This window comes from Myzus persicae, unplaced genomic scaffold (genome assembly GCF_001856785.1).
Source record: "Myzus persicae strain clone G006 unplaced genomic scaffold, MPER_G0061.0, whole genome shotgun sequence".
In the NCBI taxonomy this organism is placed as follows: Eukaryota; Metazoa; Arthropoda; class Insecta; order Hemiptera; family Aphididae; genus Myzus; species Myzus persicae.
Genome location: NW_019104266.1, coordinates 943,932 through 961,685, shown reverse-complemented (window position 1 = coordinate 961,685; position 17,754 = coordinate 943,932). Strand labels below are relative to the sequence as shown.

The window sequence follows — 17,754 nt, the reverse complement described above, 5'->3', positions numbered from 1 at the left end:
GACCACGCGGTACGATAATAAGCGAGAAATAAGACGTCGCTTGGGCAACTTTATCGCACTTAGCTTATTATAGTTTAGTAGTGGCGTCATAACTAACATAGACAAACATACAGTACACACCGTTCTGGAGCGTTACATTACTGCTATCTATTGTATTCAATAAACTAAATTACAATTTACGCCGAAGTACGGATTATATAATTTATCAAATATCCCCTCCGACCGCATCACATAGTATTGTGTTTTTATTTAAATCTAGTTAAGGCTGTAGCTCCTCCCCCCACGAGTTTGACCCTAGTTATGTCTAGTTATGCACCTGACAACCAAATACTCAAACAGGTACGACTTACCTATATAAATATATTATAATATTTGTCGATGGTAAAGATATAAAACACACGCGCCTGGCCGGGCGTATTACCATGTGCGCAATGCGTCGTGTATATAAAATAATATAACCTATTATTCAAACATTGTATGTATCTTTGTATCACATTACCGACGCATATTTGGTAAGTACCTTTTCGGATAATTCGGTGATAAACAAGGCAATTCGTAACTAAGTGTTACGGATGAATAAATATTTAAAGACGGTTGGTGAATGAAAAAAAAAATTAATGGAGGTACCTAAATTTACCATAATTCATAAACGAGTTTAATAACTAACAATACATCAAATCGCAGATCAACGATTTTTTTTTTTTTTAGTTATTCATTTCTCTCCCCTATTTGCATTTCAAATTTGTACTTGGCATACTCGAGATTGTAGATATCGGACTACCCATAAATGAACACATTCATATCAACAAAAAAAGCGGTTCAACGATTCAAAATTTGTCAACAGCGGTAATTTTATGAACATTTATTCGCAAATTTGAATTATAAAACACACGGATAGGTATGTTGTTAAAATGAATTTAAAAAAAGTCAAGTCAGCATTTACAACGTTCATATAAGATAAACTTAGCGTAAGTAAAATCCGTATTCACTATATTCAACCTCAACGATGTATTATTATAACCATAGGTACCTATCTATACTTACCTATAAAATTCTCAAAACTTAACTATACCTATCTAGTGGCTAATATGACAAGCGACAACAATAATACATCATAGCATTCGAAAGGTAATTATTACAAGTAGACCTCGATTTGCTGCAGTTGGTCGAGTAACGAGTTAGTTCGTAATTTAGTATTTATAATACGTTTTTAAAATGCTAACAATATTTTGTAACAAATGATATACAAAACTCCATAACAAAATAATACAATACATAATATAGTACTAATCTTGTTTCAAATAGTTAATTCATCAAACTCAACATTCCGAAAAATACACATTTCGCAGCTGTTTAAAATTTAAAACACTACTTTCTCATCATGTATTAATAAATCTCGAATTAAAATTTAAAAATGTATAAATTAAACACCATAGTTGTGTGATAATGTGTCTACGATAAGAATAAGATGAAAAATAGATAAGTTTTGGGTTATAAGATGACTTAAAGCAAGAAAGACTTGCCTTGTCACGTCAGTTTACTATGTATTCGAACCAAATTTGCAAATCCAATATCTTAAGATGTGTTGTCTACAATTATCTCAATTTTACCAAGTAGTGAATTGACCCCCTTCAACTCCACCTAAAATAGATAGAATTAAAACCCTGTTAGATAAAGTTAAAAAATTGACGCATTGGGTACCTAAAAAGTTGTGACTTTTAATCAAAACAATAAAATGTGAGTATTTTCAGTCAGTAGCGTGTTCAGCTTTTTTGAATGAATAATTGGAATAATTGGATATAAATTGTTTGCCGTTTGCGGATCCCGTAAAATAAAAAAACAATTGTAGTCATACATTTGCCTGCTGGTGGCTGTAAATAAATTTATAATAATAACCCTAGTCTTAAAATACAGAAATATTTTAACAAAGTTGTTTCATATATAATTTCATATTTTATATAAAATACAGTTCTAAAACGTATCTCCATTCCCCCTAAATATTCAAAATATTGCACAAAAGTTTCCATATCAATAGACGATTCCTCAAGAAAATTATAAACTAAATTATCGTAGTACCTACCTATTTTCCTTAAACACAAACATTATTATGAACCTACATTATAAATCTTACCAACTATTAACATATGCCTATTACCTACACATTTCAAGGCGAACTTAGATGCAATTTCTAGGCGTTCTCAGAATATTAGTTATTACTAACTATTGATACAAATTTCAATCTGTTTTTTTTTATATTTTAATTTTTAGTTATGTAATTGAAACAATAATGTACCTATCCTATATCACCTAATTTACCTAATTATTTTAAACACCTGATTAAGATTATAATAGTCGTTATTATTTTAGAATAAAAACATAGCAACAAATATATTGATTATTATTGATTTACAATTTGTTAAAAAAAAAATTCTTTGTCTAGGTACAGGGTACACGATAAGTAGTTGAAATAATGCTTTGATTTTCAACTTCAGTATCTTTTTCAGTGCGAAAGTGAATCTAGTTAATACATTCGAGAAGTCAAAATTTAAGTCAGTAGGTTTCAAAAGAGCTGAGAAAAACAAAAAAAAACTAAGAAAAGTTACATGAAATGACCACTGAATGTTTATGTTAGCATTTTCTATACATCTAAAATGTTCAAAATATTTTGACTCATGTTGAGCTATTTATAGACATATGCAATTTTCGATTTCATTAGTTTTTTCTAAATTAATATCGATAAAAAATGTTTGGCCAGGCCAAAAACCTTGAAAATGTAATACAAGGTTTCTTATATATTGTAACAACAGCAGTAGATGTAAAATATTAAAAATACATACATACAATTTATTTTAAAGGCATTATAAGTTCAAATGTTGACAAAATTTATCAAATTGAAAATTTACAAATTATTTTGTAGTTAAAAATTTTAACTTTTTATAACTAAAAATTGAAAATATAAAACAAGATAAACGCAAGTAATGAATTATGTAACCAAAAAATCTGAAAAATTATATTAACACTGTTTTTTGTATAGTTATTTAAAGTTGATATTAGATATTTAAACAAAGTATAACGATTTGGTTATAATGAGTAAAATAAAAACCTTAGGCAGGTCACATTTTAATATCACACAGTATAGGACAATTTTTAAAATTAAGCAATCGATAAAAATACAATTATTTCTATTGATGACAATAATATTAGGTATTTAAAATATAATAGTGATGTAAATTAAAAAATAAATCGTACAAAAATAAATTGCGTCAAAACATGTTGAAATATTATGTGTGGCGTAAATATTATTACTTATCACTGTGATAAAATTGTTAGTTGGCTAAAATGATTAAGACCTTTGGTATAATATACCCAATTACCATTATACGCATATTATAATAATTATTAATTACAATCGATATGACTATATGAGCCAATATTATACGTGGAAAACGTCTAATGCTCGAACAATTTGAAACGGATAAAATGAGTAAAATATAACTTTCATCATTTTAGTAAACTTTTGAATAGTGAAGAAAATCGGAAATCGGAATACAACAAAAACATGGTTGTAAATTAGTAACCGAAAAACAGTAAGATCAACACTGAAATTTGCAATTTAACGCACTAGCTCCGAACAAAGAATTGAAGTAAAAATATAAATTGTGTATAAAATTAACACATTTCAGTCAAAAAGAACTGTATAATTCATTTGTGGAGCGAATAAAAGGCTTAGCAGTTTGCTCAAAACTTTTCGTTAGTATAAGATGAAATTCCTTGAACAGTTTACTACCATTGCGACATATGTAAATTACGATCGCTTGCACCTCAAGTAATATTTTACGACACAATTTAAAAATTCAACTCAACTCAAAATTTAGTAAAAATCAATAAAAATGCGTCTCTGTAGTTATAGGTACACACCTTAACTAGGAATATCCAATTTCCAGACTTCAATAAAAAAAGAACCCGCTCTCGACCTTAAAAGTCACTGTACATGTACAGTCTGTCTTTGCCTTTAGTTTAACAATTTTTGACTTGACACAATTAGGAGCACGAAGCCGCCGCGCTCGAAGCCGATGACAAAATGGGTTCGATCTCGTGTACGATGCACAAGTTGTTGGCGGCCACGATATCTGCGTAGACCTCTTGCTCGATCAGCACCTTTAAAGGCATCCACGAGATTATTGCCAAGCCACCATGATCGCTGGGCACCAGGTACCTGACAACTTTAGCCAACATGGACAGCCAGCCTCCGCAATGAGCACTGCTGAACTCGAGGAACACGAACGCGTGGCTATACACGGGGTTGGGCTTGAACAAGCCGAACATATTGAACATCTTGGCCACTGCGTAAACGTTGGCGACGGACAGCTGCGTGTACAGCGGATAGCCAACAATTATCAGATCATCGCCGTCTGACAGGGCTTGCAACGCGTCCACGATGGCCGCCAGACACCGGTGCTGTAAGGCGGTGTTATCAGAGGCGTGTTCATCACAAACGTCCGTCAGATCGCAAACGACAGAGCGTGGCTTGTGCATCTTCGTGCGGTAGTGCGACAGCCGGCATTCGGCGTCCACGGCGACACCACTTCGAGGGAACCTGGACAACACTCGGTGCCTGTAGTTTATCAGCGCCTCGCTACAAAACTTGGAACCCTTGACCACGGTCACCGGTTTTCCCATGCGGAACGCTACATCCGATAGCCGGTATATGAGGTTCACGGAACTGCACCAGACTACGTCGTCTGTGTACCGTCGAACAGCCCTCCACTCGTGGCACTGGGCTACCTCCTGATACAGCGCGCCCGCCTCCTGCCCCGCGTCCATGTGCCGGATACGCGTCTTCTCTGCGTACGACATGCCGCGTGGCTTGCGGCCAATCCGCAACAGCTCCCAGTTGTGCTTGTGGTTGAAGTTGTTTGACAAGGACGTCAGCTCCTGGGTGTACCGGATCGGCCGCAGATTGAGCCTGGCCATGAACTCCTGGCACATGGACTCCTGTACTGATTTCATCTCACGGTAGAGTGCCTCTCTGCGCTGCAGACCATCCACGTTGGCGTCGATGGTGCGAATCTGCATGTGAGCAAAGTGCTCTGCACACTCGAACAGCTTCCGCCTGAACTCGACGGGTACCAGCGACAGCGGAAACATGCAGGCGCCTCCCAGGCCCACCTTCCGGTGCTGGTCGTCCGCATAGTACGCTTGCACGTACGGCATGGCCACCGACCGGCCCCTGTAGCCCTTGCACACTACGTACACTTCCGAGTTGCCCGGCTTGCTGGTCGCCGGTTTCCTGAGCACCACCGACCGGAACAGGCAGCACAGCAAGAATATCCGGCAGATGGTGTTGCACTCGAACATAGTGAACGCCTTCAGCACCAGCGATCCGTTGTCTCGGAGCACGCTGAGCGCCACCATTGTCTCGTGGTCGTGCAGCCGGGACACCACCGTCTCCTGTTCACCGGGGTCATCCGAACAGTCAACGCTCCCATCTGCCGTCACTAGCCACGCACCTTTTCCGCTGAACCGCTCCAGTACCGTCCGGTACAGGTGTTCGGCGTACCCCGGTTGGAATATGTCGCCAGTATAATCCGGACCGAATTCCCAATTCGGAAGCGTGTGCAGTATCAGCCGTTCGTCGGTCACGATGTCTGGGTGCCCGTTGGACTCGTGGTACGGATTCAAGGTCATCGCCAGCCAGTCAAGCCGCAGATCTTCGTAGTTGATAGCCAAGAAATGGTTGAGCGCCGCAATGAACGCACCAGGCGCCTCGCACAGATGCACGCTGGTGAACGATGTACCACCTTCCTCGCGGATCTCGTCCAACGACACTAGGTCAGAACTGCACGCGATCTCGTAGAACTTGCACCACGCCTGTGTTAGGAAATTTGGACGCACATGCCTCCTCACGTGGTTTACCACCTGGCACGCCGGATTCATTTTTCCCGTGTGCACGTGCCACGCATCCAGATCGAAATCGTTCAATTTCTGTTTGGTGAGATTCAGCAACGTTTTCAGTTCTTGGAACTCGTTCAACATCCACTCGGGCTCGGTGTACATGGCGTTGACGTCCGGCAGTGGCCACCCGGGTTTCAGAACGAACATCTTGCAAAACTCTTTATCGTGTACATAGTACTTCTCCGTCGTCTCTTCTAGTTCTTCTAGGAAAAACATTTTCTCTGAGAGCTGTCTTGCTTGATTGCAGTTTTCATCAGTGTACAAACATTACCATCGTAACTTGTGGCTTTTGTTTGCAGGTACAGTAATTATTATTTCTACCTGAAATCACGACACAAATATGTAAAATTAATCATCAATAATTAATATTAAAATAGCACAGCTATATTATTTAGCATTACTATTTGCAAAGAATATCCGGTGTTTTCTTCTCTGCACTCAATTATGGAACGGAAAATTCAAAACACCACAAAATAAATTGTATTTCATCTAATAAACTCATACAAATATGTCGATGATCGATCACAGTAGGTACTATCAGCGTAATTGAAGGGTGGACCAGAGTACCTATAAGCTATAACCCTTTAAATATTTTTTTAAATAAAATTTACAACATGACCTTTTTTCGACACAACATAACTGCAAACATGGCTCCTGTAAACTTAAAATACAGTGATTTAACTTTTATATTTATATTTAATTATTCTTTTTAAATTTATCATTAAAAATGAATAAGATTGGTTAAGAAGATCTCAACGCACTTATTTCACGATCTTAGCCATGTGCAACATAGCAAACTTGAGTTCAGCAAAACCAGGGGTATTGAAAACTCCTACTCCTTCTCATGGGACAGACCTTTATATTAATAATAACAATGTATCAACAGAATGTGGCATATAAAGATTTGAAGATGTAAAAATTGTTTTGTTTAGAGTAAGGTAATAGGGGGGAGTACTTTATCCCTAACTGATCTATTCAGCATACATTTATTCTGCCTCAACCACAAGAAACCATGATTTAAGCACTGGTAGATACATAAGACTACCTATAATAGACAAGATAATGGATAAGGACCACTACTATCAAAAACAGGAAATTTCAACAAGCGTGGCTTTTGAACGTTTTTTTTTTAAATAACAATTAACAAAATATTACTAATGTGTAATTAAGTATAATTTTATTTATAAAATGTAGTGTAAAAAATGTAATAATGACCTATAAAAAGGTCTTTGTTGAATAAAAAGTTGTACATGGCTGAACATAGGCGTTGAATGGGGGAGGGGGCTTAGAAGGCATAGCCCCTCATACATTTTTAGAATATATATATATATTATGTAGTAATATGTACCCGAAACATTAAATAATGTAGCCAAGGGGAGTATAAAATTCATTGTATTATGCCTATATGGCTGATACATGTGCTATGAAAATTGAGTAAAGAGTAGGCACAGTGTGCGGTGTTTGAACAAAGGTTAAAAAGTAAAAATCACTATTCTAAGTAGTGGTCCTTATTCATTATCTTATCTACAACCCATAAATTGTAGGTATTAGGTACTCAAAGTTCAAACGTACCTACTGTTGCAGTCAGAATACTTGGTGGTATAAAATAGATTCTAAAATCTAGATTATCAATATTTCCAATAACACATTTGGTATACTAAACATAAAAAAAATATTGTATAGATACACTTAAAAGTTATACTTGTGTATGACAACTAACACTGTCATTAAAACAAATTTTTGATCATCACTGTTAATTTCAAAAGTATCTCATTGAATGTTTATAAAATCGAATGGTCTATTAAAAAATTTATCCAAAAAATGTACGCAAGGTTTTGGCTACAAGAACATCGCTCAGCTAATTATACTCAATCAAGACAGTTTAAAAGAAGTAAACACAAATATGGAATCCAAAGAACATCTATGGGATATATTTTAATAAAATATACACTTAATAATTTTTAAATTAATAAATAATGTTTTCTTATGACAAATAAAAAATATGGTTTTTTTTTAAATATTATATTTAACTTTCTAATTAATAGTAGTATGTTAGTATGTAAAGTATTTAAAATAGGTGTAAATTGGTATACCATCCACATTTTGAAGACATAACTTATGTGGTTAAAATCTAATCCATTGCTTTTAGATATTCTGTATGTTTATCCATTGTATATTATATCCAATTATATATTGTCAAAGTATCATCTACTGATAAGACTAATAATATAAAAATAATGAAGTCTTCCAAATATTTAACATAATTGCTTTATATTACAAATTGTTATTAGGTATTTAGGTAAAATAAATTAACCACCAAGATGAAATAAAAATAACCTCATAATTATTTTAAGTTACATTTACTTCATGTAGGGTATATATTTACTTTAAAAATAGTTACTAGAAAATTAATTCTCTAATACAGAAATTATTTTATTTTGCTGTATTTGGTATGTGAAGGAAGAATTAAGAAGTTATACCTACTTAGATTTTTAGTTATATTGTAGTCAATAATATTTAATTCAAGTTTCTTAGAACGTTACAAAAACCAAATAAAAAATGATTAATGAATATTTATCATTTGTTTCAAATGTTGAGTAGAAATTATTAAAACTCCTGTATATGTACAAATAGTATAGATATCAAATTTAATATTTAAAAATTCAAACTATTAATGTAAGAATTGGTTTTGTATCATTTATAAGACATGCATGGCACTCAAGCACATAGGCATTTTCAAAACCATTTCACAGATTTGACCAAGTCATTTTTTGGAAATTTCCTAATATAAAATCAGTTACTGAAACTACATAGAAAAATCCTAATTTTGAGGTAATTCAAAGTTTCGGGTCTGTAAGCGTAAACTGTAAGTAAACACGCCTATGATCAGTCCTCAGGCAAATTGATAGAAAACTATACATAAATAAACTACAAATATGAACGGGCAGTCAAAAATCTCTGGGAACCTCAAATCTTACAGGGCTTTTTAGTATAGACATTGAATAAAAATGAATTGAACATTTAAGTTACAAGCATTTTAATTAATTTACCTCAACATGTAAGATAGGCCTAAAAGCTAGAGGACAATGTATTTAGTAACTAGATATCTAATATCTAATATTTATATTATGTTTCTAAATTCAGACGATTACGTAAACAACATACATAAATTCAATAGTGACCTAATTCCATTTAACTGAATCATTTTTCACCGCGATTACTATTAAAGTGTAAGTAGATATTTAGCATACAAAAAAAAAAAAAATAGTATATTATAAGTACCTGTGAAGTGCTATTATTAAAATAACATTGGTTGGTTGGATGGTGCTTTGTTAAAAAAAAAAAATACACTAGGTAGGTAACAATAATAAATTGATATTATTCTGAAAAAATTAAATGAAACAAAATTTAAAACTTAAGAATAATTTAACTGCTAATGATTGTTACTTCTTATTTTTAAGCACTACTAAAAATGTTTAATGACTTGTGAGACTTAAACATTACGTCATGTCTTAACAAGAAACAAATAAGAAAAAAATGCTAAAGACTACTATAATGTATAGAGCTAACTGCTAATTAGTGATTAATGACTTAGTCCGTGCTATTAATGATTATAATAAATTTGATAAAATTATCACTGCAGTTTGGCACATGGTGAAAAACGTATTGTGTTTTGATAACTCCACCATGCACGTGATAGCTGCAGAACAATAATTTATAATTATCAATGATAGTAAGAAATACGAAATTCGTTAAGTCGTAATACGAAAGCATGAATTTGAAAGTTGAAATATGAATGAATGTATGTCCTATTCTAATATTCAATACTGTCATGTCAATAATGATGAGATGATTAGTGTTGACATGATGTACATCCAAAAAAACGTCAATTGAGTCATCGAGCCATTCGTTCAATGGGCAATGGTTAATTGCCAAAATTCTGTCGATTATCGTCATTTAAATACATGAATTTGAACTACGATTTAAGATTTGTTTATTTTTTATTTGCTATGTTAAATCTTGATTTGAACTAATTGTTTAGTTATTATCAGCATATCTTACCTTTCATAATAAATTATATTTTTATACTATTCAAATTTTGTTTTATTTTTTATTTTTCTGGAGTTTACGATACAATGAAACGAAATCGAAAGCAACCTAATGGATTTGAAAAGTGGGTATGTACATAGAAAAAATATATAAGTACATGCAAATCTGTTTAACAATTCATTTTGCAGGGGGGTTACATGGAAGCTAAGAAGACCAAACTTGAAGAACAATTCACAGAAAAAGCCGCTAGTGATAGTAACCATGTGAAAAGTCAAATTTTTAAAGGCATTTCGATCTTTGTCAATGGGTATACTGGTATGTATAACTATAAATATATAAATTGTTAATGTGAATTAAGTATGATAGTAATGTGTTTGTAAATCTAGAATTTTAGTTTTAAGGATACAAATAGATCATTATTCTAGTCCACAATTAATTTTGTATGAGCTGTTATACCAACAGTTAAATTATTTAAGTATCTTAGCCATGATGCATGTATTGACTAATACACTTAGTCAACATAAATGAAATTTATTATATTTGTACTGTAGTATTTGGATTTAAATTAGAGTATTTTTATATCGTTAACTTTATAACTAAATCTATAGTTTAGTATATTTATTTTTATTTTTACTAAATTAAATGTAGTTGTTATTCTAAGCTTGGAATCGGTAATACCTATATTATATTTTTTTATGTCATTATTGTGTTACAATATTTTAAATCAATTTTTTTGGTTCAAGAAGTTATTTATGTACATTATGAGAGTTGATTTGTACTCTACCATTTTAAATGTTTTTATCACCCTCTTGTAATAGGTATGAAACACAATATACTTAAATAATTGCACTACCTAACATGTATTTTTAATGCATTTTAGAGCCTTCAGCTGATGAATTGAAACGTATAATGATGGAGAATGGAGGAGTTTACCACCACTACCACAGACCTAACATTACTACACATATAATAGCAAGCAACTTGCCCACTGCCAAATTAAAACTACTCAAACAGTTCAAAATTGTAAAACCTGAATGGATATCTGATAGTCTAAAAGAAGAAAAACTTTTAAACTATGGAAGCTATTTACTTTTTATTGATAAACCAAATCAACCAAAAATTGATTTCCCAATTCGTGCAAAAAATGCTTCAGAACCAACATTTCTATCTGAATTCTACAAAAATTCCCGATTGCACTTAATAGCAACTATGGCAACGACATTCAAACATTTAGTAAATGATACACGAAAAAGGAATCAAACTGATTATCCTGGGCGACAACGATTGATGAAATGGATTGAACAAAATGGAGTTAAAGACTTGTTAACGAATGACTCTGAGCTTGACTTGGGCAAAATAATCATGCACATTGACATGGATTGTTTTTTTGTCTCTGCTGGCTTAGTTGAAAGACCAGAACTGCGAGGTCTGCCTGTAGCTGTTACACATGCCAAAGGAAACTTGTCTAAGAAAAGAGAAGGGGTAGATCTTGGAGCGGAGTTTGGTTTGTATGTTAAACGCTGGAGAGGTGATGATAATGAAAATGACGAAGAAGAAGTACAAGAAATTAGACCTCGATCAACTAAAAGGGATGGTATTAATGAAACAGATTCAATGGCAGAGATTGCTTGTTGTAGTTATGAAGCTAGAAAAGTTGGTATTAAAAACGGCATGCTGGTTGGTAAAGCATTAAAGATTTGTCCAGCTCTAAAATTAATACCTTATAATTTTGAGCAATACAAAAGAGTAGCTTATACTCTATACACTCACATTATGAATGAGTAAGTAGTATTTATTATAAATTAAAATTCAATGTAATTAAAATTATAAATTCTAAATTTAATGTATATTATATCCTTTACTATGTTCAAAATAAGATCCTGGCGGCCAAGTTGTGTTCTCGGGCATGGCTTTGTTCCAAAGTCGACTTGGTAGGGGAAGTGTCTAGCCACTGACAAAAACTGGTCGTCGCCTGATAATGATCTTATTTTGAACAGACTAAGATAGGTGATCTCCATAGTTGTAATTAAGTATACCTTAGTAGAATTATTATTTATTACTTATAATTTAAAGTATTCTCCCTCCAGATTTAAACTAGCCCTATTGGCTTGAGTCTCCAGCTCCATTTTATTTTACACAAGGGCAATACAAAATAATTCAAAGCTCTGGACCTTAACATTTTTATTTTATCTTCAATTGGTCTATAGAAGTTACTACAAATACAAATTTATATAGCTGAGCAGGGACATCACTATGCTAAAATTATAGGAACCCTAGTTAGATGGACTCTGAATAAATGCATTAATAGTCCTCCCACCCTAGGAAAAAATCCTTGCTACGCTACTGATTTCCACATGTTTTTCCAGAAATAATTTCAAATTTAAATTTTTACATCATTTTTTTTTGACTAAAGGTTAGTAATTTAAAAAAAAAGATTCTTATACTTAAATTATGTAAATTAGAATTTTTTAAATAATAATTAATTTTTAAAATTTTACTCTAAATATCGATACATAACAATATACATTTTATTTTACAATGCAGTTATACATTAGACGTGGAAGCTGTTAGTTGTGATGAATTATATTTAGATTGTTCGCATATTCTTGAGACTACAAAAGCATCACCTTTTGAATTAGCGACATTTCTACGAAAAGAAATTAAAGTAAATATTGTTTTATAACATGATAATTTTTAATTTATATTTATTCTATTATACTGTGAATTTTCATCTTATAGGAAAAAACTCAGTGTCCATGTTCTACTGGTATTGGCTCAAATTGTCTGCTAGCCAGGTTAGCCACCAAGAAAGCCAAACCAGATGGTCAGTTTTATTTGGAACCTGGTATTGTAATGGATTTTATGAGAAACATAGATATATCTGATGTTCCAGGTAATTAAAAACAAAAACTTGAGTCATTACCAGCACACAGATTTTTATGGAAAATGGGGATATTCATATTTAATAACTGTAGATAATATCTTTTTTTTTTATTTATTTAGGTATGAGTATAAAATTATTATAGCTCAACTGCTACAATTAATGATGTAATATATAAATGCAGTAAAATTAAGTTGATGAGTTACAGATAATTTGAATAATGTAAAATAGCATAATTATAGCGAGTAGAGATAATTATACTTGTTATTTACTTAATAATGAAGTAAGAAGGGAAAGGAGGGGTTTTAAGATATTTGAGGGTAATGGTAATTAAGTTAATGATATAGAAATAATTTGAACTAGGGAATATATCAGTTGTGAGTACAGCTGTAAGGAGGGAAATGAGGGGATTTATTAATGCAAACAGTTCTGAGATAAATTTGGAAAACGGTTTATTGTTAATTGAGCTATTATATGATAGGATATTATTAAAATTGGCGACGGAGGCATGAGAAGTTTTGAAAAGGTGAGGTGTTGATTTGAGAGTGGGAAATGTTAATAATAATAATATCAATATGCTTGGATTGTGGGAAAACTATAAAAAAGCAGTAAACCTATAATATTCTAAAACACATGCAATTGACTAAAACTTTTGTAGGAAAAATAGCATAGGGGCCAAACATAAAGTAATGAAGGTGCCAGTTGGCTATTGCCATCCAGCCAACTGGGCTAGTCTACTCAAATTGATTTCTAATATTTGTTTTCATTAGGCTTAAATACATTCTACATTTTCTTAAGTAATTGGTTTCTTTTTAATTTTTGATAAGTTTATATTATTTTTCTTGATAAATATTTTATTAAAAACAACTAAATAAATATGTATAAGTACATATAATATTTTGACTTTTATTTTCATTTTTTATTTTTATTAGAATAAACGCCAAGCGGCTTTAGGAACAATATAAACAATACAAGAATTAAAAATCTTTTGATAAATTATGAGTTAAACAAAAAAAAAATGTCACAAAATAAATTTAAATTACATTTAGAACTTATATTGTAATTAGTTGAACAGAGAATAACCTATATTAAAAATTACAATATGAGATACCGAAGCTGACTTTTTGCTACATAAAAATCTGTACCTTAATAAATTACTTATGAATTTTTATATGTATAAACATTAAATGCTGAACTTAATAAAGGTGTTGGAAGGACCTTGGGACATAAATTGTCAACTCTTGGTGTCAGTACATGTGGTGAACTAAGTGCACTGTCGCTGCAAACTCTTCAAAGTGAATTTGGAAACAAAACTGGGCTTTCACTGTATAAGTAATTGTTTAAAAATTTACTTACTTATGTTTTATTTTAAATTGTATGGTATGAATTTATAATATTGAAATTAAGGTAGCCAGAAGTTACAGGAAATAGTATTTTAAAAGGCTGTATCGATATTCCGACAAAAGCTTTTGAACACTTAATTTTCCAATTTTTCATAAAAATGGATTATGTCCCATTTTTATATTCATAAAAATTAGAAAATATACAAAATATACAAATAATAAAAAAGAAAATTACGCAGTTTTATGTATTATAACTGTTGTAATATTATACTATTAAAAAAATGGCAGTTTCAATGTAATTTTTTTTTTTTTAAATGTATAAATAGGTATACAATTAATTTTCTTTTTTTCATTAATTTGAGTAGGTGGTGTAATCGTCCCGTCATCCAAGCCACAAGCCCCCACTAATAGCATTGTAAATACTATATGTGTGTTGATAAGGTTAGGTTATAATTAAGAGACATATTTTTTTGATTTTGTTTGTAATGAGGTTATAACTGTGCCGTATAAGATTTAATTATTTTTATCATGGTAAATTATACTACTTTTTATTTAGAAATAAATAAAATGTAATTATAATTTTTAGGCATTGTCGAGGAGAAGATGATCGAAAACTTAACTATGACTATAAGCCAAAGTCGGTGTCTGCTGAAGTTAATTATGGTATTAGGTTTCAAAATAAAGAAGAGTCAGAGAAGTTTGTAAGACAACTATGTGACGAGGTTGAAAAACGACTTAATGATATAGAAATGAAAGGCAAAACAGTTACCTTAAAGTTAATGGTATTTTTAATAAAATTGTATAACTATTTCTGACAAAAAAGAATCTAATTTGTGCATTCTTTTAGATTCGAAATGCAGAAGCACCAAAAGAGTCCGCAAAATTTTTAGGGCATGGATTTTGTGATAACATTACCAAATCAAGTTCTTTAACTAAATCAACATCAAATTCCATAATAATTTTCCAGTAAGTACTAAAATGAAACACATTCATAGTCTATACTCTATTCTGGATAAGAAATGTACTCGGTGACTTGTGTGTAGGTTCACTGCACATCAGGCATGCAGGTAGTAGACTAGGTATGGATGACAGACTGAATGTGTGGCCTGACCACAGCCAAAAACTGGTCACTACATTGTATGGTTCTTATCCCAAATGGAGTATAGTTATCACTTATCATTGTTTTGAAAATTAATTTTTGTTTAGAGTTGTCAATAAAATAATGAATCAATTGAATATTGATCCATCTGAATTACGTGGAATAGGAATACAGATGAATAAATTAGAAAGCCGCACAGTAACAGCGGCTGGACGTATAGAAAATTTTATATCAAACATGAAATCTGATACAAAAAGAAATCATATTTCTCTTATTGAAAATACTAACAATGATAAAATAATATCAACAAAAGTGTCTGAACCCGAAAGTCTCCAGGGTTCATCTACAGACAATTTTAATAAACCAAAATCTGTCATGGATTTTTTTAAGCCCAAAGAAGACTTAAATTCTAAAAAACATTTAAAGATCTCAAACACCAAATTTAATATCTCACATAAGTCACATGTCAATAATTTAAAAATGTCTCAAGTAGATCCATCATTTCTAGACGCATTGCCTGCAGATTTACGTCTTGAGATAGAAAACGAATTGAAAGCTAATGAAAACCAAAATTCTCTAACCGTTGCAAACGAAAATTCATCCCCAATGGAAATCACAATGACAGAGGAAAGTTCTAAGTTATATCAACATGTGCAGATTGATCAGATGAAAGAATTTATTGAGGAATGGGTGGTCACCGAAAATGAACCAAAAACGTGTGACAATATTATGGTTTCAAAATACTTGTGTAATTTAGTTAGAGATACCAAGACAGAAGACGCCTATGAAATCATAAGAAAACTTTATCGGTAAATTATAAAATATATTTAACCCATATAATTAATTAAAAACCTGTCATTTTATGTTATAGATTAATAAAAAATAAAGACCATTTGGCTTGGAAACAAAGTTACTTTGATATATTAAAAGATGTTCAAGAAGTAATGTTGAATTTGTATAATGCTAAAATGAAAGTTGAAACTAAATTTTAATAATTCAATTTTATATATAATTTTAATTTTTGAGATTGAATAATAAAAAATAAAAAACTATGTACCCAAAATCTATTGCTAAAATATTACACCAATGGTATCTTACATGTTTATGCAACAATAATTCAAGTTAATTAAAAAAATACTATTTTACCGGGCCTCAAGATTTTGTTTGCTCTGAGATACATTTAATGATTTTTTTTAAGGTATAAATACATAAAAGAATGTATACTATACATATAAGTGTGTTTTATTGAACATGTTGCCCTCAATATAATAATTATTTAACACAAACAAATTATCTCATACTTTGCTCTGAATAAAAACAGAATATAAAATAGGTACCTACATAGTTTTTATCTAATAATTTATTTTTACTTTGAACTGTGTCAATAATGTCTTCCGCATCAATATTATTCCATCAATTTTTCTCTATAGTCATAAACACGAATGCCTAATTATTATTTGAATGAACTGCCCTCGACCACCGGAAATAGTCTTGATACTCCCCTGGTGTTGTATGCCACTGCTATCTATCATGTGCATTGGGCGAAGAATTAAAAATTTAGATTAAGTTAATGAGTTTTAAGAAATTAATTTTTAATATTATAAAAAAAAATAGGACCACTTGTTGAAAGGTTGATGGACATAACTTTAATTATTTCTAAAAATTTGATTATTTGCCAAGCATGTCTCACTTAAGCTGAAAAGGTAAACTGTGATGAAAGAAACTAGGCAATTTGTTTAATGGAACATTAGATATGCTTAAAATGTCATAACTTTATTATAGTCCTAATGATTTAATATATTCTCAATGTTGAAGTATTATATTTTAAGATATACACAATTTCTATTTTCAAATATCAAAGTATAAGGCACAACTTCGTAATTTTGTATTTTATAGGTCAGTGGTCGATTCAACTTTTAAATAGGTAAATGAACTAACTAATTTTTTTCAGCAAATCAAGCTTGTCACTCCCATTGTCCCATGGTTCCTAAATTGGCTCATAGCTTATTGAGGAAAAATTTAAAAATTCATCTATTGGGAGCCATGCTCAACAACTGGAAAATGTCAAATGTCATCTTTTACTTAAGTTAAATTAATATTTACAACTAACCTAATCGAGAAATATAATAGGTAATTTATTTAATTGTTCTATTACCTTAACTTGGCCAGGTTAGCTTATTATATTAGGTATGATCACATCTATCATGGTGTCGGGTAGTATGTTGTAATATTAAAATGAAAGTGATTATAAATCATTGCATTTAAAAATTCAGTAACTACTTACAATTGTAAACTTCCGATATTTCTTAACAAAACACCTACATTAGATACCTAACATCCACCTAAATTTTAGACTGTAATAGTACTACATGAAACTGATCACATGTACTAAACAAATTAATTCATAGAATGATAGTAATAATAAA

At 31.5% G+C, this 17,754-nt stretch overlaps 2 protein-coding genes across 9 annotated transcripts; one reads left to right on the top strand and one right to left on the bottom strand.

Annotated features, from left to right (window-relative positions):
* Nucleotides 1-3,213: 3,213 nt before the first annotated feature.
* On the bottom strand, nt 3,214-9,290 carry LOC111040647 (cap-specific mRNA (nucleoside-2'-O-)-methyltransferase 2-like). 8 transcript variants are annotated; one of them, XM_022324626.1, is made up of 4 exons: nt 9,238-9,283; nt 6,717-6,810; nt 6,357-6,616; nt 3,214-6,276 (listed from the first exon to the last, which is right to left on the bottom strand). In XM_022324626.1, the coding sequence occupies exon 4, from the start codon at nt 6,169-6,171 to the stop codon at nt 4,042-4,044; it is 2,130 nt and encodes a 709-aa protein (XP_022180318.1). In that variant the 5' UTR covers nt 6,172-6,276; nt 6,357-6,616; nt 6,717-6,810; nt 9,238-9,283; the 3' UTR covers nt 3,214-4,041. The 8 variants fall into 8 exon arrangements, with proteins under 8 accessions (XP_022180318.1, XP_022180317.1, XP_022180314.1 ...); XM_022324625.1 differs by lacking the exon at nt 6,717-6,810 and having other exon boundaries at nt 9,238-9,289; XM_022324622.1 differs by having other exon boundaries at nt 6,357-6,810.
* A 377-nt stretch (nt 9,291-9,667) lies between these two features.
* LOC111040645 (DNA repair protein REV1) lies at nt 9,668-17,047 on the top strand. Its single transcript, XM_022324619.1, has 10 exons — nt 9,668-10,133; nt 10,194-10,320; nt 10,886-11,786; nt 12,550-12,670; nt 12,745-12,898; nt 14,092-14,218; nt 14,816-15,011; nt 15,077-15,195; nt 15,436-16,137; nt 16,200-17,047. The coding sequence occupies exons 1-10, from the start codon at nt 10,092-10,094 to the stop codon at nt 16,318-16,320; spliced, it is 2,610 nt and encodes an 869-aa protein (XP_022180311.1). The 5' UTR covers nt 9,668-10,091; the 3' UTR covers nt 16,321-17,047.
* Nucleotides 17,048-17,754: the final 707 nt, after the last annotated feature.